The sequence below is a fragment of the Sitophilus oryzae genome, unplaced genomic scaffold (genome assembly GCF_002938485.1).
Source record: "Sitophilus oryzae breed Bouriz unplaced genomic scaffold, Soryzae_2.0 scaffold_1974_pilon_pilon, whole genome shotgun sequence".
Classification (NCBI taxonomy): domain Eukaryota; kingdom Metazoa; phylum Arthropoda; class Insecta; order Coleoptera; family Curculionidae; genus Sitophilus; species Sitophilus oryzae.
In genome coordinates this window covers 2,448,873-2,472,714 of record NW_022146695.1, presented here as the reverse complement: position 1 = coordinate 2,472,714, position 23,842 = coordinate 2,448,873, and the positions used below count along the sequence as shown (strand labels likewise).

The 23,842-nt window shown below is 32.0% G+C and overlaps 1 protein-coding gene and 1 long non-coding RNA gene across 2 annotated transcripts in view; one reads left to right on the top strand and one right to left on the bottom strand.

The window, feature by feature from the left end:
- The window catches only part of LOC115883667 (D-beta-hydroxybutyrate dehydrogenase, mitochondrial), a 77,441-nt gene that overhangs the window by 29,657 nt on the left and 23,942 nt on the right, over positions 1-23,842 (top strand). The window contains exon 4 of the mRNA XM_030902052.1: positions 3,050-3,242. Coding sequence (XP_030757912.1) covers positions 3,050-3,242 — 193 coding nt within the window. The remainder of the gene's footprint in view (positions 1-3,049; positions 3,243-23,842) is intronic.
- Positions 16,845-23,013, bottom strand: LOC115883669. The gene is made up of 3 exons (XR_004050423.1): positions 22,856-23,013; positions 19,656-19,862; positions 16,845-16,979 (listed from the first exon to the last, which is right to left on the bottom strand). It is a non-coding gene; the product is annotated as an uncharacterized LOC115883669 (long non-coding RNA).

Sequence of the window (23,842 nt, the reverse complement as noted above, 5' to 3'; positions counted from 1 at the left end):
TAATCGAGTTATTTTATTTAATAAAAACTGTATGTGTTAATACAAAACAAACAAGAACAAGACACTACATACCAAAAAAATATAAAAAAGAACTATTATTTACCTTCAAGCTTTATGAAACTACCCGCATTTATGATTATATTTATCAATATAACTTATGTACAAATACAAATTTGTAATATTCCACAGGTATAAATAAAACAACATGGGTAAATACAACAAACTATTTTATTAATAATAACACCTACCAAATTTTATACCTTAAAGGTTGATTAATTAACTTTAATCTTAATTTTTTTAAACCAGTACCTTTTGACATTATTTTTCTGCAGTACTAAAATCCATTATTTACCTATCGTGTGATGTCGATATTTTACAGCTACCCCGGTTTTTAGTATGTGTTTAGTTTGATCCTTCTACCATATACAAGATGCACTTATCTACGACGAAATGGTATACAAACTTTATCGATAGCAACTTCATTGGTGTATAAGACTTTCTGCCCTGGCAGCGAGTATTAACCATAAACTGTGCTCTGGGTCTACAGTTAATTTTCACTCGATTTTTCCTCCACTTGACTTCAAAAGACACAAAACACACGTAATAATACGAATCAAAATGCATCATATTCCAAAACGCAGGGTATTTAACAAAAGTTGACACAAAATTATAACCTATAATTTGGCAAGACTTTGACAAGCGTCAAAAATGACAAAAATCTAAAGGCGAGTTCATACGCATCGGCGTCCGTTTGTCTTTCATCGTTCCGTCAAACCAATAAAATTGAAATACGATCTGTCATTTTTTAAATAAACCAATAAAACTGGTTAAAAACAGGAAGACACGACGTATGACGGATTTATATTTAAACCCATCCATAGATAACTTAAAAATTATTAGAAACTTTTTTTAGTCAAATAAATAGATTGGTATGGGACGTCATCTGCTTTTCTTCTGTCATCGTCTGTCGAAATCTTACCTGAGAAAAAAAACAGAGTATATACTCTACACTAATACATAAAATCCTTAAGTGACTGACATACTGATTAATCACGATCCTGCTCAAACCACTCAACATAAGAAGCTCAATTTTGGCATACAGGTTGATTCTAGGGTGTAGAGGTTCGGTAAGAAGGGATTTTTCGAAATTCCAGTTCCAATAGGGTGAAACGACCCCTCAAATATTACAATATTTTTTATTTAAAAAACGGTCAAGTTTCCGAAAAAACGCTTAAACACGTATATTTTATTTTGTTTTTTTACATATTTTAAGATTTTTTAAAAATGTATACAGGGTATTTCGAAAAATCTGGTCATTGATTAATCACGATCCTGCTTAAAGCGCTTGACGTAAAAAGCTGATTTTTGGAAAACAGATTGACTTTAGGGTGTAGAGGTTAGATAAGAAGGGATTTTTCGAAACTCGAATTCTAAGGGGGTGAAACAATCCCTCAAATACTAAAATATTTTTTATTTAAAAACCGGTGAGTTTTTCAGAAAAACTCTTAAAGATTTTTTATAAATTTATACATGGTGTTTCATAAAATATGACCATTGAGTAATCACGATTCTGCTTAAACTGCTTGACGTTTAAAGCTGATTTTTGGCAAACGGATTAACTGTGGGGTGTAGAGGTTCGATAAGGAGGGGTTTCTTGAATCTCAAATTCCAAGAGTTAGGTAAAATAAGGAGTTGGTAATTTCTTAACCACGATTCTGCTTAAACTGCTTGACGTAAAAAGCTTATTTTTGGCAAACGGATTTTTCGAAAGTCAAATTCCAACGAGATGAAACTACCCCTCAAATAATCACCAATACCTAATTAACCAAACCAAACCAAGTTATATAATAATATCGCCATATTGTTTTTTCTCATGCTGGCATAAATGTGAAAAAATTTTATCCAGTTTGTATGTTAATGGAAATTCTTGATTTGCTTTATCATCACCATTACAAATGATTAATTCGACGCGAACGAAGTCATTGGTACACGCTAGTATACAATATTTTGTAAAATCACACATGTCTGACAAGAAAATTTGATAGTGTAATACTGGCCTAATACATATGATAACAAAACATTACTTACGTATATAAAATAGTACTATTATTTTTCATATACTATAGCATAATGCAGCTTAATATTTATTGAGTTAAAAATAAACATTGATTTGAAGTAGTAAATGGAGATATAAATAACTTAGCTGAGTGGAAATCTTTAAGATGGTACACAGAAAATTATACGAACAAAACACCCACTACTTGCAACAATGAGATGCTAAAAATATATTTAGTAAATAATTATTCCATTGAAAATATTTACTTTCCTTGAACCTGACTTATCCTATGTTAATTATGAGAAATATTTATAGTTCAAAATGCAATGTTTTCTAAACAACTAAAATAAACAAGCGGTATCTTATTAAGGATTATACAGGGTGAGTCTTAAGTAAGTGCAAATATTTTCAGGGCTGGTAAATCGCGACAAAAAAAACATATTTTTTCGTTACCGTTTTTCAAATAAGTCCAAAATAACCGAGTTATTTTACTTTGAAAATTTCAAAAAAAAATAATTTTTTGCTAAAATTTTGAGAACCACAGGCACAGGATCTTTTCTGTTTTTTCTTTCTTGTAAATTTATTCTACTACATATGTTGCTATATTATCATTTTTTATAAATTTATAGAATGTCTCAATAAAAATAAATGTTACGTTTTATTTAATAAAAGGTGTCAATTAAAGTTATGATAAGTTATGATAATGATACTCTAAGATGAAATGATTTATCTCTATGATGAAATCTTCCTGAGATACAATATTGTTAGTTATTGTGGACAAAAGGTGCACAAGAGGTGCACAATTTCCTGTTCAACATCTCAGAATGTACGAGAGATACGAATTTGGTGAAGTTCCTATTTTCATATTGCCGCCATTTTGAATTTTTATAACATTAGATGGAGTGAAAAAAATCTATACCGCCATACCTATTTTTGTTCCATTAATATCCAAAATCTCTAGAAAATTAAGGTTTTTCTTAATTATTCTTTCAGATCTAGAAATGTCAATGTTGTCATTGTGGCACCAGGCGATATAACTTCCGGCAACACCTGGATTTCGGACGAGATCATCCTCAGTCAGGCCAAAGATATGTGGAGGCAACTATGCCAGGAACAACGTTTGGAATATGGCGAAAAATATTTCGAGACGGCCATCAGAAGCTTGGAGAAATACTCAAAAATACCGGTAAGTGACGTTTTCATAAAATAGTCATTAAATTTTTGAATTTTGACTTACTGTACATAACCGATGTAGAATTGAATAAATTAAACAAACTCGGGTTAGTTACACTATTTATAACCCAATCACGGCTGCATTGGAGCAAATTTAATGATTTCTAATTATTTGGATTCGTTTCCGCTCAACCAGAATAACTATTAAAATATTAACATTGACGGAAAAATTTTTAGCTACATAAAATTAATTTTAAATAAACTAAGTTTGGAAATCTGCTATCCTCTGCAATTGACAGCTCACGTCACGTACGCTTATACGTTATTTGCAATATTAATTGACCTCCACTGTAAATCAGCGACATTATAGAAGAGAAATTCAACGGAAAATAATGGGAACAATAACTGCATTTAACTTGGAGGTGGTAGGTGCGCCAGGGTTGCATTTTATCTCCTTTACTCTACAATATTAAGTGGCGAATCTATAATGAGGGAAATTTTGGAAGATTACATCGATGGTATCACTACAGGCGGCATTATTTTTGACATGAGAAATTTGATTTTGATATCATTATGTATGACTTCTACTTGTAGAGGGCGCCCCATACATATTTTTTACCTAGTTTGAAGAGCAATAACTTTTCGTCCGCATCTGTATAAAACTACTGAGTAAAAAATTATACGTTTACGACGGTTTTTAAATAAAAAAGCTCTCTTAGTAAAAATCTCTACGAGTAATTAGTACAAGAGCTAGCAACGTCGGGAAAACAAGTATTTTAAGACGTCTGGCTCTTTGATATATCTTTTATTATGCTCTCTAGAACAGCGTGCACGCCGTCTGGCTGCTGATACACGTTGCGTTCACTACTGCGCATCCAAAGAAGATCTGATAATAAAGTAATAAATATTTGTGACACTAATATTAAATAAAAATATTTAATTCAATTATAATAATTAGATTGTAATGATTTAAATATAATGTCTAAAAATAAAACTAAAAATGTTGGCCGTAATTTTTTCGTGCCTCATTCATAAGAATATTTAATTCTTTTATAATTTAATTTTAAAGATATAAACATAATATATAAAAATTAACATTTAAATGCTTAATTAACGTAATTTCTGCCTCTCTTTCTTCAAAATATTTTTTTCGGCTGTTGTTTATTATTTTAACAATCATTTTAATAATACTTTTTTTAAAGATTGTTATCTAAAAGCTACACAAGTTTATTTTCAGTTCAGTTTGTTAAGATAACGATGGAAAACAAAATTATCTGGTTAAATTAAATAAAATAAAATAATAGTACTTTTTAAACAAGATTGATTAATGTTAATGTGTAGAAAATGCGCAAATCTATGGGTAGCAAAGTAATGTAAAAAAACGCATCATTGTATCTCCACTCATAAACGAGAAATCCCAAAAAACGCATGAAAATGAGACACCCTGTACACATGTGATGCGCAGTAGTGAACGCAACCTACCGGCGCGGCAGCCAGACCATCCTAAACCTATCTAATAATTAATTACCACAATAATCCTTCAAAACAAATGAAAGTATCAAATACTACTCATATACACTACGGGTCATAAACCCATAAACGCCATCCGTTCTGGTGATAAAAAAACAAATATTTAATACTTTACTATCAGAATAGAAACGAAAAAAAAAATAAAAAAGTTACACCCCCAGCCGGTATCGAACCACTGACCTTCGCTTCATAGGCGAAAGCTCTACGCGCCGAGCTACTGGAGACTTACTCGGTTTTTATTCAATATTAGAATTTAAAGCGCTAAGTAAAAAATATAGGATCTTCTTTGGATGCGCAGTAGTGAACGCAACGTGTATCGGCAGCCAGACGGCCTGCACGCTGTTCCAGAGAGCATAATAAAAGATATATCAAAGAGCCAGACGTCTTAAAATACTTTCTCGAAAACATTGCTAGCTCTTAGACTAAATGGTTCTCGAGATATTTGGAATCTTAATTATGAATACCTATCATCGTTATTGACGTAAATTAAACAAGTTGACTAAAAAATAGTTATTAGACTGAAATCATTAATTAGAAATGTTTATGTGCCAAAAGTTCAACAAAAACTGTTTTATCATTATTTTTTCGCAGAAAAAATTATGATTAATATAAAAAAAAATAAAAAACTCCCAAATTTATTATTTTAGTTCAATAACTACCCACGTTTTTATTTTTTTGTCAATAATAACATGTATTGACTATTTCCATTCTAAATATTTTAAGAACGGTTGCTCGTAGCGATTTTTACCAAGAGGCACTTTTTACGTGAAAAGTCACGGAAATTTATATTTTTTCGCTTAGTAGTTTTATACAGGTACGGACGAAAAGTTATTACTCTTCAAAGCAGTTACAGCACATGTACATATGTGGAGCGCCGCCCCCTACAAATGGGAGTTGCGTTGACAACAAAATCAAATTTCTCATGTCAAAAAACTCCCACACACCAATTTTTATCCAAATATTGACGTTACTTACTTAGAAATTATTTGGAAAAAATCGAAATAAAAATGAAACTTCTCTCTATTTCCGAAATTTATATACATCTATAGTAACTTTATTGCTTATTTTTTTCTGCAAAAGATGCTGCCGAAGTTTTCAGAATACAGTTCGGACCACCCTGTATTTTTATCTCCCTTTTTTGGAAATAGATATCTGATATCTGTCTGAATTTTTTTACGTCTTTTCTGAATTAAATAATATTTTTCAATATATTTTTATATACATATCTATATGACCTTCTGAAAAATATTCTATATAGAGGTTGCCTCGGCAGAAATTTTATTATCGATAATTTTTTAAAGGTTGCCATGACACTGTTTTTTTTCTTCAAGAAAATACAACGCGACGCGTGACGGCTTGATCTATAAATTGTTATGGATGGAGTCTCCCTTTTCTTCATACGAAACACAGACCACAGAAGTAAATGTCAAAAATAATTGTAAACCGCATGGGCTTCGGTTTCAATGATTTTTTTCCCACCATGCTGTCATATCTCATATTACCTATTCAGATAAAATATCTTTTGACAGGATTTATTATTCCATGCAAATTTTTTGGGTATAAAAGAACGCTGACATAATTTTAAATTTACGAAAATTTCTTAGATGTTATATATATATCAGAGCTACTTATTATGCAAAAATTATTTACATCTTCTATAGAGCGAATCTTTTAAAAATTCTCGGACATGTTATGATATATTTCAGTTAATTTAACATATAATACTCTCGATATAATAAAATTAAAATATATATTCATATACATTTTGATACATCGATTATTTAAAATAAACAGAGTATTATTTAAGATATTTTTTTAATAAAATAGTATTAAAATGGCCGAAAATATTTTTATAACATTAAATATAAAATTATTTAGTGTGTCATAAGTAAAAATGTAGAATATTTGATATTTTGTTATAAAAAAGAACGTGCCCATCATAGTTACCTCTATTATGATTTTTTTTACTACAAATCTTAACTATATCTTGTAAAATGAAGTATTTGTAAAACATTCAATTTACAAGTAACAAACTTCCATAGAAATGCGGTAACTCGGATGAGATGTTTTATTCATCTAAAAAGCTATCAAACTTTACTTGTTCATTATACCTGCTGTATCATTACTTATTCTGTTTGTCTGAAATAAAAGTTACCCTAAACTCGTAAATTTTTAATCACAAATGCTAAAGCCTGTATAATTTGAATAAATAATTCCTAGAGGGTGTCAACAAGAATATTTTGGCGTTGATGAAGACAAGAAGTGATATAAACTTAATTATAATATAACACCTATCCTTAAAATTATGAAAAATGGGAATTTAGTATTTTGATAATTTTTTGAGTAACTGACAATTCTGAACTCTTATTAAAAAACTTACAAAAGACAACTATTAGATTCACTTAAGAGAATTAATCATTCTCCAAATGCTTCATAAAGCACTCATATAATAAATAACTATTATTATTTAAAAACTTTATCAACATTAATAACTTAACTATTAAATTGTCACTGTCTAGTAAAATTTTGTGATCGACAAACCTAACAACAAAACTACTAATTGAAATCCAATTTCAATTTCACGGTTTACTAAATTCGATTTATTCATGACCGTATACCAATATTAAATGTAACATTGCCATGATTTAGTATTTTTACAAAAAAACTCAGGGTATAAATATTTCTACCACAACACACAAATCTTTATTTTTGAACAATCTAAAGCTTTTATAGAAAGCACACTGAATGTGAATGTGATATTTTAAACTAAAAGCCCACATCGCTTATTTGAATCGCACTTTTATGTGTTTAATATTAATATTATCGCCAGGGGCGTATCTAAAGCTTTCAGATATTTTTTGTAAACTATCAAAAACACTTTTAAAGTTGTTTTAATCAGCCGCAGTAGCAAAAAATGGTAATAGTAAAGAAGAAAACTATTTATAATAATTAAATCTAACTATTTCGAGAACACGTAAGCAACTTGGTAACTAAAGCAACTCTAGCTACCTTTGACGCTGCTAACCCGTGAACTAATATACACTTTTTTTAATAATATATTTATTCTAATAAATAATTGTTATAACAAAAGTTAATAACAACCAAACCAATACAAATTTATATAATAGTGTCTCGCTTCGTATTTGTAATATAACTGCCTTTGCCGTTGCTGCATATCGTTGTCTACCTCCTCTTAAGCAATAGATCAATTATCGAATTGACAAATTCAATTAATGTACAGTGTGGGCCAAATTCGACGCTTTTAAATGGAAACACCCTTTTTTATAGGAGATAGACGAAAACTAATATCGGTGTCTGGAGCTCAATTTTCATCAAAAACATGATGGTGAAAACCGCACATCAATATCAGTTACCGTTTCGGAGTTAAGGGGTGTTTTTCAAAAATGTGCATTTTTAACAAATCGCTGTAACTTTTTTGCTATGGAAAATTTTGTATTTCTATGAAAACATTTCCAAATCACCTTCTTACGTAGAATTTAATGGTTTAACTATAATTTTTTTAAAATTAATAATTTAAGAGTTATCAACAGAAAAATTTAGTTTTTATTTGGGACACCCTCTATATTTTTAATTAACTGAAAAGAATTTAAAATTACCTTTCCAAAAATATAGCACACTTGATATTTTGTTACAATCCCCTTCGAAATACACGATTTGTAAAAGTTCGCCACTTTTAACTAGTAGGCTTTGGACCCCTTATTGATGATATGCCCTTAATGGAACCCGAAAACATATTTTCCAGCCAGACGACGCACCGTCTCTGAACGCTGAAGTTATCAGCAACTTTTTGCAGCCAATTTCAAGAATAATTGAATAGCTAACCAAGATCCCAGCCGTTGGCCGTCGAGGCCGCCTGACTTACTGCCCATGGATCTAATCCTATGGATATATTTGCGGAAGAATAAAAGTTCCTTATTCTTCCGTATAATCTAGACAAGAATTAGAAATACTTAGCGGTTATGAGAGGGTATCTTACACCCCCACTGAGTTGATGAATTCCGCGAGAAATGTTCAAGAACTGCCCCGTCTGTCCATAACAGAAGACGGTTGATATGTCGAACACCTGTAGCAAAATCTCATGTTTTATTTATTTTTATTGTTATTAGATATAGTTTAAATGTGTTGATGTTGGTTAAATAGATTTTAAATTGTTATAAAATTCTGCATCTCTCATAGCAAATATTATTTTCGCTTTAATTGATGCTCACAGCTAGATTTTTTTTTGCATTACAGCCGGTGCCGTTCAAAGCCTACTTATTTAAAGCAGGCGAATTTTTATATACTCTATGTCTTGAAGAGGAATCGAGCAAAATATCAAGTGTGTTATATTTTTGGAAAGGTAGTTTTAAATTCTTTTCAATAAATTAAAAATATACAGGGTGTCCCATATAAAAAATCAAATTTTCTGTTGATAATTCTTAAATTATTAATTTTAAAAAAATTATACTTAAACCGTTAAATTCTACGTAAAAAGGTGCTTTGGAAATGGTTTCATAAAAATACAAAATTTTCCATAGCAAAAAAGTTACAGCAATTTGTTAAAAATGCATATTTTTTAAAAACACCCCGTAACTCCGAAACGGTAACAGATATCGATATGCGGTTTTCACCATCATGTTTTTGACAAAAATTGAGCTCCAGACACCGATGTTAGTTTTTGTCTATCTTCTATATAAAAGGGTGTTTCCATTTAAAAGCGTCGAATTTGACCCACCCTGTACAGGGTGGCGCTTCTCATACGACGCGGGGGCTCCAAGAAGAAAGGTAGTTCAAACTACCATTCTTCTTGGAGCCTCCGCGTTGAAATAACATTTTGGGAACATAACATATCACCAACTTGTAGAATCATATCAATTCTCTCTGATGTAGGATAAGTTTCCAGTTACGGCAAATTTCTGAGAATATTTTTTATTTTAACTGACACAAAATGAGAACTATTAGTTAAAATTGATCTAATTAGACAGGTATGTTGAAGTAACGTCAGACATATCACAGCCACCTAGATTTTATCAAATAATAAAGATCTTCTCACACTAATCATAAAAATGAAAATATCTAGGAAAATCTTTGTTTGAGGGATAGGCAACATTAATAGTATTTTGAAGAGACATGAATTCCCCATTGAATATCGAAATAATATACTGGGTGTTCCATTTAAACTAAGGGGGTAACTTACTTTTAAAGGTAACAAATTTTCAACATTAATTTTACCCCACCCTGTATAACATTTTGCGCCAGGTTTTAATTTGATTTAACGTAAAATAGTTATTTTAACTACATATTAGGCTACACTGGATAAATTCCAATTTAGGTAGCTTTTATTGAAATTTAAAAATAATAATAATAATAGCTCCCGTAGGTATATAGCGTTTAACGCTTTGGGAGTAGCAAGGTACAGCTTGCCATGCTAGAGCCGTATACAAAGGAAGGTAATGTGGCTAGCACTACGCTTCAACCGCCTATTATTACCTCAGGATTGTGAATCCCAAGTACTCATTTAAAGCTGATTTGACCAAAAAGGTACCCAAACTATTTTTATTTTAATAAAAATAGTCGGCTGATGAAATGCCGGGTGTAGGATTCGAACCCACCACCTAAAGGTAGTAAATTTAAAAATTGTCCTTTATTTTTAGAAAATGTTTAATAAGTCAAAAACCTTACGTTTTAGTCATATACTTCTCTAATAAAACTCACTTTTATTTTTCTCCTAGAATCCGAATATCAATTAATATATAGGGTGTTCCATTACAAAAAACCACAACCTTGATGTGTAAGTTTTTTTGGGGACATCCCGTAGAACTTTCTATATTTTTAAAAAGTGCTCTAAATTAACCTACGTACACTCACAAAATTTAATTTCAATACAAACTATCGTTCTCCTTGGAGCCTTCGCGTCGTATGAGAGGCTACCCTGTATTATATACCGTGTGTTTATTCTAAGTTATATTATTGTCAGGCCTCGTCAAGTTACAAATAGGAATTTTAGTTTTAAAAATCAACTGCACACCTTGGTGTTGAAACGCCACTGGATTTCATGTATTCTCGAAGATAGTTTCGGAAAGTAAAGACACGGAACACGTCTGACTTAATATATATTCAGGCCAAACTTCGGTTGTTTGTTTCTCAGATGAAATTTTTATTCTAAGAATAGTAAGTGTAGAGGTCGTTGCTTAGGTATACCAAGCAAGGACAAGAAAAAATTATTTCTAGGAAGTATATATTAGAAAAAGCAAGTATAAGCAATTCTCCTTTTTTCAGAAAAATATTAAAACTTACTTTAATTAAACCATATAATTTGTAAATGTGAGATTAACCTGGATAAATAAATAAATAGACAAACATTATTGTCTAAAATTAAGTAACCCAAGATATACAGACCAGACCTAAACAGGAAAATGCTGGGCTGTATTTTTATTTTTTTTTTTATTTAAAGGTTTATAGACTCTTATCTATTAATAGGCTCTGTCTATTTTGTAAGTCGGAAAAATGTAAACAATTTTCTTTTATGTAAATATTATGACATTTAATATTTTTTTTAAAAAGTAGATTTCTCAATATTTTACTTACTTTATATAACAGGGTTATTAAAAACAACTGTTCTATTTGTTAAACTGCTTTTTGTTAAAAATTTCCTTTTAAATATGCAAAGTTTAAAATTATAGTGAGAATAACACAGGAATCTGTACATTTGTCTAAATTCCGCCTGTACTAAATATAAATAAATAGATATTTAATAACAGTTTTCATGTTTTTAATACGGCAGAAAATAAATGCACGTTTCAGCCATAATTTTAGTAATGGACAATATCCTCTTATGTATTTCGATCTCGTAGGTCACGTCGTATAGTGGTTTCAGAAGTCTGTGAAGCAAGCTAACCTATATTTTGCCTTTTTACTATATATCAGCATAGAAAAAACTATACATACTTATTTTACTTACATTTTATCTACGTCAGTGAGTTAAGAAGCTCTTAACTCACGCATTTTGAGTGAGTTAAGAGCTTTTTAACTAATTCATACTTCTGTTTCGATCTTGCTGGAAGCAATCCAGAAATGGCATCTTATTCAATGTCAGAGGGAATACTTTCCGAATCGCTCATTCTTTAAACTAATGGGATATATTATATAATAATATTATTTTCTGTCATATTGACATTGCCATGCATGGTGCTATTTGAACAAAGTATTAAGGTAATTGATTTTTAAGATAGGTATATAGTTAAGTACAATAATTTTTAAAATTGATTGTGTGTTTTTATAGTTAGACGTAGATAAACTATTATACAATACACGGAAGTTAACTCCATTAAGATAGTTGTGTGGTTACACAACTCGTGCTACGCACTCGTTGTGCAACTTTCTCACGCGTATCTTAATGATGCTGTTAACTCACTTGTATCATAAATATCTATTACATAACCAAATGTAGATACCGTATGATCGAAAAAATCAGCGTTCATTTGGCTTGGAAATGAACATCGATGTCATTCCCTATGTAGTTTTACATATAAAATGATAGAGATCTTCATTTTACAGTCATCACTGACCCCGTTTTTTTTTCGATCATATTGTATAATTATATTTTTTTTGTTTAAACGTATAAGTAAATTAAATTGAGAAAAACATTTAACAGCGGTACACCTGCTTTATGTGCAAATTTTCTTTTTAAAGCTTGATAGGCTAAAAAGAAAATGCGTACGTAAATTTAATTATTTTGTCTAATTATTATTTCGTTTTTTTTAATAACTTTTGTTACTATTATTGGCTTGATCATTATTGAAAGAGATGCTTATACAGGGTGATCCAAATTGTATTCGGGAAACTTCACGAAGCATGCTGTGCAGAGATAAATAAATAAAAAAGTTCGTATAAATGTATGACCCCTAAACTTCTTCGTTTTGGAGATACAGGGTGTAGAAATTTAATTTTATTTGGATTTTTCCACAAAAAAGAAAAACCGCGAAAAGAAAAGAGAAAAACCGAAGTGTATATTTTTTCATTCAGTCGTTTTATACATGTACAGAAGAAAAGTTTTTACTCTTCAAACCAGTCAAAATATGTAGGGGGCGCCCCTATAAGCACGAACCATATCGACATCAAAATCCAATTTCTCATGTCAAAAAAACCAGATATCAATTTTCATCCAAATATCGGCATTAGTTTTAGAACTTATTTAAAAAAAATCGAAATAAAAATGAAATTTATGCACCCTAAACGATACGTTTAAGACATAAATTGATACTAACGTTTTTACTTATTTTTAAGGCGGGTTCTCACTTGTCAGTTTCGCTGACGCAGTCTGACTGATTCAGTGATACTGAACAAACAATGAACATCAGAACAGATTTTCATGTTAAATGATCAGTACATTCGTACTTTCAGTTAAGGCGGGTTCTCACTTGTCAGTTTCGCTGACGCAGTCTGACTGATTCATTATCAATGAAAAATAAAAAACAACGATTGTATTCACACGTTTCATGTTTTGTTACATTCAGTATTCAGTTGGTCCAAACATTCTAATGTGGTGATTTCGTATAGACATGAAAATGGTTAAAACAAAATTGAAACCAGGTGTTCGCAAAGTTTGTTTACAATTAGCAAATGAATTACAGAATATTCTGGTGAATCAGAAAAGAAAAAAAAACGTCGTAGGTGGTCAGGTCCTGGATATTGCGAAGAAATAAACGGGGTGCTAGTGAAACTATATTAAAAGAATTAATTAACTTAACTTGTAAACTGCACAAATCACGAAAATGTAGTTCTCACGCTTCAGTTTCTATTCATTATTCGATAATGATCAGTCAAAATGAAAAAAAGTAGAACTGGTTTTCACTTTAACTGAAAGTACGAATGTACTGATCATTTAACATGAAAATGTGTTCTGACGTTCATTGTTCGTTCAGTATCACTGAATCAGTCAGACTGCGTCAGCGGAACTGACAAGTGAGAACCCGCCTTTAAAGTGAAAACCAGTTCTACTTTTTTTCATTTTGACTGATCATTATCGAATAATGAATAGAAACTGAAGCGTGAGAACTACATTTTCGTGATTTGTGCAGTTTACAAGTTAAGTTAATTAATTCTTTTAATATAGTTTCACTAGCACCCTTCTGTTGATTTCTTCGCACCATCCAGGACCTGACCACCTACGACGTTTTTTTTTTTTTTTTCTGATTCACCAGAATATTCTGTAATTCATTTGCTAATTGTAAACAAACTTCGCGAACACCTGGTTTCAATTTTGTTTTAACCATTTTCATGTCTATACGAAATCACCACGTTAGAATGTTTGGACCAACTGAATACTGAATGTAGCAAAACATGAAACGTGTGAATACAATCGTTGTTTTATCGTTGTATTATCTGCAGAATATGTTGCCTAAGTTTCGCGAATTCGTTGTTAAATAAAAATTAAACAGAAATATTACGATTGAATTACCAAGTATTTTTTATAATTTCTATTTATACAGGGTGAGTTTTCTACGATGTTCTCTATGGGTATCTCGGAAACTACTGGAGATAGAGAGTCGGTTAAATGGGAAATCGGCACTCTATCAGCTAGTAAGCAAAGTGGAGTCGACGTTCGAAACAAGAGAAGTGCTTTTAGGGGCATTCCTCGACATAGAAGGGGCGTTTGATAACACCTCATTTCAGTCACTGACGAGAGCTACAAGGAACCTCGGATTAGAGGAGACCTGCATATACCACCCTCCTAAATGAGTCTGTTGCAGTCCGGGTGGCGGGAGGATGCCCGCAGGGGGGAGTTCTCTCCCCTCTGCTGTGGAATCTCGTTATGGACGGACTGCTTAATAGTCTCAACAGGGCTGGTTTCAACACTCTGGGATATGCAGACGATTTGGTCGTGTTAGTCAGAGGTAAGTTTAACACAACAGTAAGGGAGCGAATGCAAAGGGCCTTGAAGATTGTGGAATTATGGGTGACACGGGAGGGACTAAATATTAGTCCTACAAAGACCGTAATAATCCTCTTCACCAAGCGCAGAATACTTGAGGGACTAGGCCCTCTGAGACTCTGCGGCGATGAGATTGCTCTCTCGGGGGAGGTCAAGTATCTAGGAATCACGCTTGATACCAAACTGACCTGGAACCGACATTTGGAAAATGTCACAAGGAGGGCGGTGACTACACTAGCGGTAGTCAGACGCTTTCATGGAAAAATCTGGGGCCTTAGACCACAGATGGTGCACTGGCTGTACACTGGAGTAGTGAGGCCTTCAGTAACATATGCATCCTTGGTATGGTGGCCTAAGGTAATGCAACAAACAACAATGCTCAGCCTCAGCAAGGTGCAAAGACTTGCTTGTCTGAGCATAACAGGGGCCATGAAATCAACGCTCACTGCATCAATGGAGGCGCTTCTGGACCTTCCGCCTCTTCACATAGTGATCTAGGCGGAGGCAAGAATGGGACTTTATCAACAACAAAGTGTCTTGGGAAATAGGACAGAAACAGGACACTCAAAGATGGGAAATCCTATTGAGGGACCTCTACTCCAAATGAGATCGGACCAAATGACCCCTCTTTATCACTACCACAAACCATTCGAGGTAAACAAAATGGATCGAGGAATGTGGACAGATATAACATTCCTTCAGGATGGACTAACCTGGTATACAGACGGGTCAAAGACCGCTGAAGGAACAGGAGCTGGAGTATTTGGGGAAAGACCAAGGGCAAGTTTATCATTTTCCTTGGGTAAACACTCAACCGTATTCCAGACAGAAATCTTCGCCATTCTACAATGTGCGAGAGAAAACAATAGAAGAGCTTATTCAGATAAGCTCATCAATATATGCTCAGACAGTCAGGCGGCACTTGGAGCGCTTATGAGCCCAAAGGTATCGTCGAGACCGTCTGGGAATGCCTAGGTGAACTGGAAGCTATGGCTCGACGGAACAGAATTAAATTATTCTAGGTGCCGGGCCACAGCGGCATCCAAGGCAACGAAAAAGCCGATGAGCTAGCTAGGCAAGGATCATCGGCATCTTATCTTGGTCCAGAGCCAGTACTGGGAATACCCAAATGTATGGCCCGTAGTGCACTAAAACTCTGGATCAGGAAAAAGCAGAATGTCCACTGGAGAAACCGACACGGGCACAGGCACAGCAAGGCTTTTATCCAAGGACCTAGCTCCAAAACCGCAAAAGAACTGCTAATGCTTAGCAGGAATAAATTGCGGATTACAACAGTCCTCTTGACAGGACATATGGCTGTCAAGTGTTACCTGAACAAGCTCAATCTGTATCAAGGAAGTCTTTGCTGCAGACTTTGCGCTAAAGATCCTGAAACAGCGGAGCACATAATATGTCACTGCGAGCTCTGGATCGCAAGCGACACTTTTATTTGGGAAAGCTAGGCTAGAACCGGAGGAACTATGCTCCCATCCTATCAAGGACCTGCATAAGTTAGTGCAGGGCACAGGGATAGGAGAATGGGTGCAGATATAGAAAGGGGACAAACACAATAGGCCTCACAGGTCGCAGTGTTTCCGGCAGAGGACGGCCCCTTATTGTGGAAAAAAAAATGGGAAAAGAATTGCAGTTTGGTGGGATTATAAATATGCGCCTTTCAGATTTTTGAAAAAGTTCATGACTTAATAGATATTTCGAAACAAAAATTGGCTGTCCTAAAAATTGTCCCTAATTCCATTATAATCTATTTTAGACAAAAAGTTTTCAAATAAAAGTTGTAGATAATCACATCCTTAATGAGACTGTGTCCTCCATTTTTTCTAAAGCCTGTCATTTTTGACATATGACACAAACATATGTTTTTTTAAATGGAAACTATAGTTGGTCATGACTTCATAATGGCGCATATTTATGGCCTCACCAAACCGCAATCTTTCCCCATTTCACCGACTCCCTATCTCCAGTAGTTTCCGAGATACCCATAGAGAACATCGTAGAAAACACACCCTGTATATTATTTATATCTATTTATATTATTTATATCTATTTATATTATTTTTATATTTTCATTCTAAATTGGGCTATGATTGAAATAAATATAATTAGGAAAAATTAAAACAAAAATCAATAAAATATTTAGCAAAATATTTATTTTTCTTAAAAACTAGAACGACCAAAATCAAATCAGTCTTCATTAAAGATAAAACACCTCTTTAATTAATAAGTCTTCTTCCTGATGAAGGTGGCGTCTCTAACTCGATTTCTCAGCTGGAACGTCAAAAGAAAAAGGAGAATTAATGAAATTCCGATTTAAAAAATCTGGAAAATCAGACTCTTAGTCAAGTTTCGTCGACACGTGCTTTTTGTTCGTAATTTGATGAAACCTCGATTTTTTTTTTAATTTAAAAAGCCTTCCCTTTCTTTTATACCTTTTGCTTCTCGTTTTCCAGGAATTTGGATATGAATGACATTTTTTCTGGGTCGTTGCCTCTGATTGATGAGGGGGTTTATGATTTTGCGCCTGATACTAAAAGCATTCATACCGTGTAATGACCCAGTTTTTGTATTTTTAGCTGGGGTTTGTGGATTTTATTAAGGAATATAACTATTTAATTATGTGGACGAGTCTTAAATAAGTGCATATATTTTAAAGGTGGTATATTTTGACCCCTGCTTATGAGGTTTTTTTCCAAAAAGATTGAAAATTTTGTATTTTTTAACATAAAATATATTTTTTTATTTTTAGTTAAAAACATTTTTTTATTTCTTAATAATATAGCAACATTTTTAATTTTTTTTAATTACAAAATTTAAGTAAAATATATTTTCTTTTTAAATTTTCAAAGTAAAATAACTTGGCTATTTTGAACTTAGTAATATTTAAAAAACGGCAAAGAAAAGATATGTCCCTTTTATCAAGATCCACTAGCCCTAAAACACTTATTTAAGACTGACCCTGTATAAAATATAACAGTAGGTCCCCGGATTATCTTTACAAGAGGAAAACCTTTTTTATTTTTGAAATTTTGAGAAAATAGTTATTTAAAGTATAGTCTGTGAAATGAATAACTTTCAATTTGACAGTTCCCGCGGGCTTTTTTAGTGTTTATTTTATAAGGTTAGCAACTTGCGGCCATGCTGACGCAATGCCGTCTCTAATAGAACATCCTCTGAGCGAGATTTATGACGTCACGCTAGTTAGATCTACAACATATTTATTAATCCGTAGTATCTAACTAGCGTGACGTCATAAATCTCTCTCCGAGGCTGTTCTATTAGAGACGGCATTGGTCTGATATTTAGAAATGTCAAAAGCTGATGATATTTTACTTTTGACAATTATGACATTTCGTGTTGATTTTTGGAAGAAGAGGAAGAACTGTCACTTGTTTTATTATTTTCCTTTTCTATTTTACGGAAGTAAAAAGAGTTACCTATCTGATTCTTTCAGGCACTGAATTTAAAGAATATCAGTAACTTTTTTGACAGAGGAATTTTATATTTACCGTGTTGGTAAGAAATAACGGTCAAAATTCAATCACGCTGGGAAATGTTTAGCTCTCACGGCCTACGGCCTCGAGAGCAATATAAGTCAAATATTTCCAGTTAATGTATTCAAAAAGCAGGATTGCTATTTTAGGAACGAAACATTTTCTTATTCAACAACATGGCTGCTTTCACTTTGTTGTTTTGGAGATTAAGATGGAGTAGTTCGAGTAGTCGCATACTGGACTAATAAAGTCGCAGTTAAGCCTTAACTTAACTAGTAGTATACTAGTCACAAAATTGTCTAATTTAGTCATCCTAGAGTCTAGACATGGCCATCAATTATTGTCAAACGTCAAAGCAAAATTTGCTTGTCCCGCCCTCTATATTCTAAATAAACCAGGGAGTGGATAAAGTATCGGTAATATGTCGATGTATATTTATAATTTAGTTTTATATGTGCCTTTCTTACGTCCTATTTTAATTAAGTTTTTTTATAAAAACAAAAACAGCAATGAACTGTCTGACTGAACTGAACGAATTGAAAACTTAATATTGTAACGTTTTTAGTTCGTTACATGTCTTTGATTATGATATATGATGTCTGGGCACAACCCTGTTATTGTTTGGCACAACCCTGTTATTGTTTGACACAACCCTGGTATCGCTCTGTGGGAGCGCGCGCTGTCAACATCGCTTCTGTCAATTCTCTGTGATCTAACTTCACTTTTGGTTGGACCGTTTGGCCTCTTAGACGCCATTAGTCCCAGTGTTGAGAAATGGTGGTCATTTAAATCTGGCTGTATTATCTGAATCAGCTGCCATTTCGAAGCTACAGGTAAAGCTGAGTTATTTTCCTTTTAGATTCGATATTATTAGTGAATACAATATTATTATGTTATGTTATGGTTATGGTTCAATACAGTTGCAAAAAGGTAGTGGCTCTACGTCATACCAACGTAAGAAAAAGGAAATCTAAACAACGTTGGAATTAGTAAAACAGACGACGTTTGCATAACGTTGGAATAGGTCCTGAAAGTGACGTCGGAAAACTCTTTATTGCCCAACATTGTAACTACGTTGTCCGAATCACCTAAAGATCACCTAAGCAAAAAAGGTTAGCAGACAACGTTTATTCGACGTCGCAGAAGCTTTTACTTTGTTGTAGTACTAGTTCAACCTCGGCACAACGTTACAAAAACGTTTACATTTATTTTAATACCCAAGGTACGGAGCTAACTATTTTTTGTAACTAATCCAACGTTGTGTTTAGTAAACATGTGGTCGCAAGTCGTGAAAATGCTACTTGGGTAGAGTGATATAAAAAATATTTTTTTCTCTTTGACGTTGCTTAAAATGAGCAGAAGGCCCTATTAATGCAGCCAAAAATTTCCATTATTTTATCATTTCCTCTTAAACCTATTTTACTGCCCCTTTTACAACTTTAGTATGACGTACCGCGACTCGTCGTAGCTTATCTTCCACCGTGGAGAAATTTAGGGCTTCCTGGGGCCAGTAACAGTGATAATACCATCTGGTTCGGTTCGGTTCGTAAAAATAATGCATCCCTTTGAGGCCGTAATTGAAATAGAGGTCGTTGTAGTCGTCGGCGTTGGTGTAGTATTGGTTACCGTAGCGGTCGTGGTGGATCTGTAAGCCCATCTTCTGTAATAAAAAATAGTTTTATTTCACAGAAAAAAATTTTGAATAAAAAAATTAAGGAAGGAGCATATCAAAAATCTCGAGATCCTAGAATGGCTGACTTAAATTTCGGTTTATCAGTGCTGTTCTAATTTTATTGAAAATGTGTAAAAATATGATGTAGGATAGACGTGGGGTAGACTCAATAATTTGTTGTTTTATTTTACGTTGTCAATAAAAGTCGATAGATATTAAAATTGTTATAAAAATATGCAATTTTAATAAAAATAGATAAATTATATTAATTATTTATTAACACAAACATCCGATACGCTACTGAAGCAGGTATCTGATTCTTTGACATCTAATCTTTGACAAGTAGTAAATATAGGCAAAAATGCCAGAAAATATATTTATGATTAGTTGATTTTAAGTGAATTTCATAAATGATCGGTTTACTACACGTATGTATATTATACAGGGTGTCCCAGAAATAAGTGCAAGTATTTTAAGAGGTGGTAGATCTCGATAAAAGAAACATATTTTCTCTTTATCGTTTTTCAAATAATTTACTTTAAAAATTTCCAAAAAAATGAATTTTTGTTAAAATTTCGAGAACCACTGGATCTTTTCTCGATTTTTTTTTCTTGTAAATTTAATCAAATACCTATGTTGCCATATTATCAAGAAATTATGTTTTTTAACTAAAAACTAAAATTAGAGAATTAAAAAATGAACATTTTTTGTATTTGAAGTGTTTCAAAATTTTTAATAGTTTTTCGGATACACGCAGTATTATTTCATATAGCGCTTTCAATGGTAAAATACGAGAGAAAAATCATTGGGTCAAAAATTTTAAAATACTCTAAATACAAAAAATGTTCATTTTTTAATTATCGATTTATTCAAAAAATAATATACAGGATGTTCCATTTAAAAAAAACGAAGAAAAATTATTTTATATTTTAGAAAGTTTGGCGTAGAATTTTGAACATCCTGTAAGATTTACTATTGCCATATTTATAGCAAAGTAAGAACAGACCATATAAAGTAAATACCTATAACAGTTTTGATTTCAGGACAGTTCTCGTATTATTAATATTTTTTTTAAGAAAGCCTGAAAAATATATAATTTTTATTTATTTATTAATATCTCTGAAAGTATCGAAATATATTTACTCATGTCTTAGGATTATGTTAAGTGATCTGAAAGTAAGCCAAAAATGTAAATATACAGGGTGTTCCGTTTAAAAAAAATCATCCCGATCCACTCACACTTTTTTGAGCCACCCTATAGAAGTTAAAATATTTTCCTGAAATACGTCCTAGTAGAGAATTTAGATTTGCACTTAAAAAGAATTCCCAAGTTTTTTATTCTAGGAGCTACAGATGCCCGACGCACTATTGCCGGACCCTGTATAATTTTTTTCATATCAATAAGGTCGAAATTGTCCAAGATGGTAATGAAATTTCGAACTTATTGATGTGAAAAAAAAACGATTGTAGTTACGGCATTTTTGCTAATCACGGTAATATTGTTCTATACATTCATAATCCTGTGTACTAAGCATTGAAATTTTTTTATGTAAAAAATGAATAATGTATTGATATAAGAAAATATTCCAGTCAATAACTCAAAAAAGCCTTAAAATGATAAAGCTCTTTATCTAAAATTCTATTTTTAAATTTAAAATTTATCCCCTAAAAGAAATTGATTCAAAGTGACTTGTGGGTCGATAGCGAATATATCTTAAATATCATTTTATATCATACTAAACTCGCTTAATAGCATCTATATTATTTTTATTAACTTACTAGAAAGGCAATTGTGGGTGTAGGTATATTTACAGAAATATGATCTTAAATAAGAAAAATGACGTCTTTGAAGTACAAGGATAGATTAAATGATGAGATTGAGTTTTTATTCTTTCATCAATATAGCTAGAACACCTAATAAAAAGACTTTAAATAGATCAGAAATAAACCTATAAATTTAATTTAAATCGTGAAATATTAAAGAAAAATATTTACTTAATCAAAATTTTGAGTAGGTGAGATTTTTCTTTATAATATTAATTCTCTGCTATTAGGAGTTTATTTATGTTATTTCAATAAACTTTCAATACTTAGTCAAGGTGACTATGACAGTTACTTAATACTTAATAACAATACTTAGTCAAGGTGACTATGACAGTTGATGCTAAGTTCTATTTTGTCAACACCTATACAGAGTGTTTCTAAATAAGTGTCCAGTATTTCACAGAGTGATTTTCAAGTATTTTTTAGATAAAAAGTACATTACAGCCAGGGGTGTTGGAATCTTTGGTGTTATAACTGCAAAACAAAACCCATTAATTTACCACAATACACCAAAACACTTTACTTTTGCACTGAATTTCTTTCACACTGGACGCGCGTCTCGTTCACTATGTTAGCTTCATCAGCAGATGATTAAAACTAGTTTTTTAAGCTTAGGTTTAATCATCTGCTGATGATGCTAACATGGTTTAATAAACAAGGGATAATTATTTGTTCTATAATGGCACACTAAAAATAATATTTATTTTAAGCAAAATCGTGGCTACTATTTCCTTTTCAAAAAAAATATTCAGTCCATACAGATTCACCCAGTACGAACTTTACTGGTGAAAATTTCAGAAAATATTAAAACCTGTACCAAATTTTGACACCCTGTATCACGAAAACGAAGCATTTTTAAACAAATGTTTACATGGACTTTTTATCTTAAAAGAACTTGATAAATTACCCAGTATAATATTGGACACTATTCAGAAACACCCTGTATGTTACTTGGTTTTATAATGGAGTCAACAAATTAAATCTGATTTAGAAAAAAATAAATGCAAATTAACGAGAGACAAATAACGGCATTACACTACATTTACGAAAAAAACTAAATAAAGCAATTAGTACAAAAACTCAAAACTGTGATTAAATATTATTTATGAACAGTAAAAAGGATTAATTAAATTTAAATAGCACTCAAATAAACTTACTTTAATTAAAATCCTATGTGCGTAGCTTTAGTGAGCTTTAAATTTATTAGATTTTACTAATTAGTTGGACCTGTCTTCTATTAAATAAATTCTGGTTTTAAGACAGCAGTATCAAAATCAAGCAGAATTTAAATGATACTGTACAAAAATTTGGGGCGTTTGTATTTATAGATTCCACGCCCAATCAAAGTTTGCGACATTTATTTATAGACAGTCGACTTTTGAACAGTCAACAGACCGTTTTGTTCGTTGGGCCTCTAAACTTTCAATGTGGTAAAGTGCATCTAACTTTTTATTAGTCATACAAATAGCACTGATGGGCAATGTTGTGTCATGGATAGAAAAAAAAATGTTTCAGTATTATTTATAATTAATTTAATATTTTATAGGTAATAAATACATACATATAGTATATCGCCACTGCAAGAAAATCTACAAAATTAAATTTAATTTTTTGTAAACACTGCTGCGTTAACCCAACGGAAACTACTTATCAGCAGTTAGGTTTACAGATAAACAAATTTGCCTAACGAACAAAAAAATGCTTTATGCTGGTAGTCATAGCAAATGTTGCCGGTTGTCATGAGGTTGTCATTTTTTCTTTGCAAATCTGATATTTTTTAGAGTTGGTTTATTTTCACAAAGTGCGGTGGCCCATGGTAAAAATGGCATTTTTTTAAAGACCTTTTCTTATATAAAATTTTATATATAAAGTCAAACGAACAACAGTCTTTGATAAAGATCTGATGATAGCTAGAATTGCCGAAACCGGTCATCAATAAAGAATTTTTTTGACAATGATTTGGACTTTGATCTTGAATTTAACATTAAATTTTTTATTCTGATATTTGTTATTTTCGATTTTATTAATGTTTCCGAATCTGACATTTGCCATTTTCAATTGTATTCTGAATTTCTTTTGACAAATTTGAAATAAAATCTGCATTTTGTTTAGTTAAAACAGCGATTTTCATTGCAATAAAATGT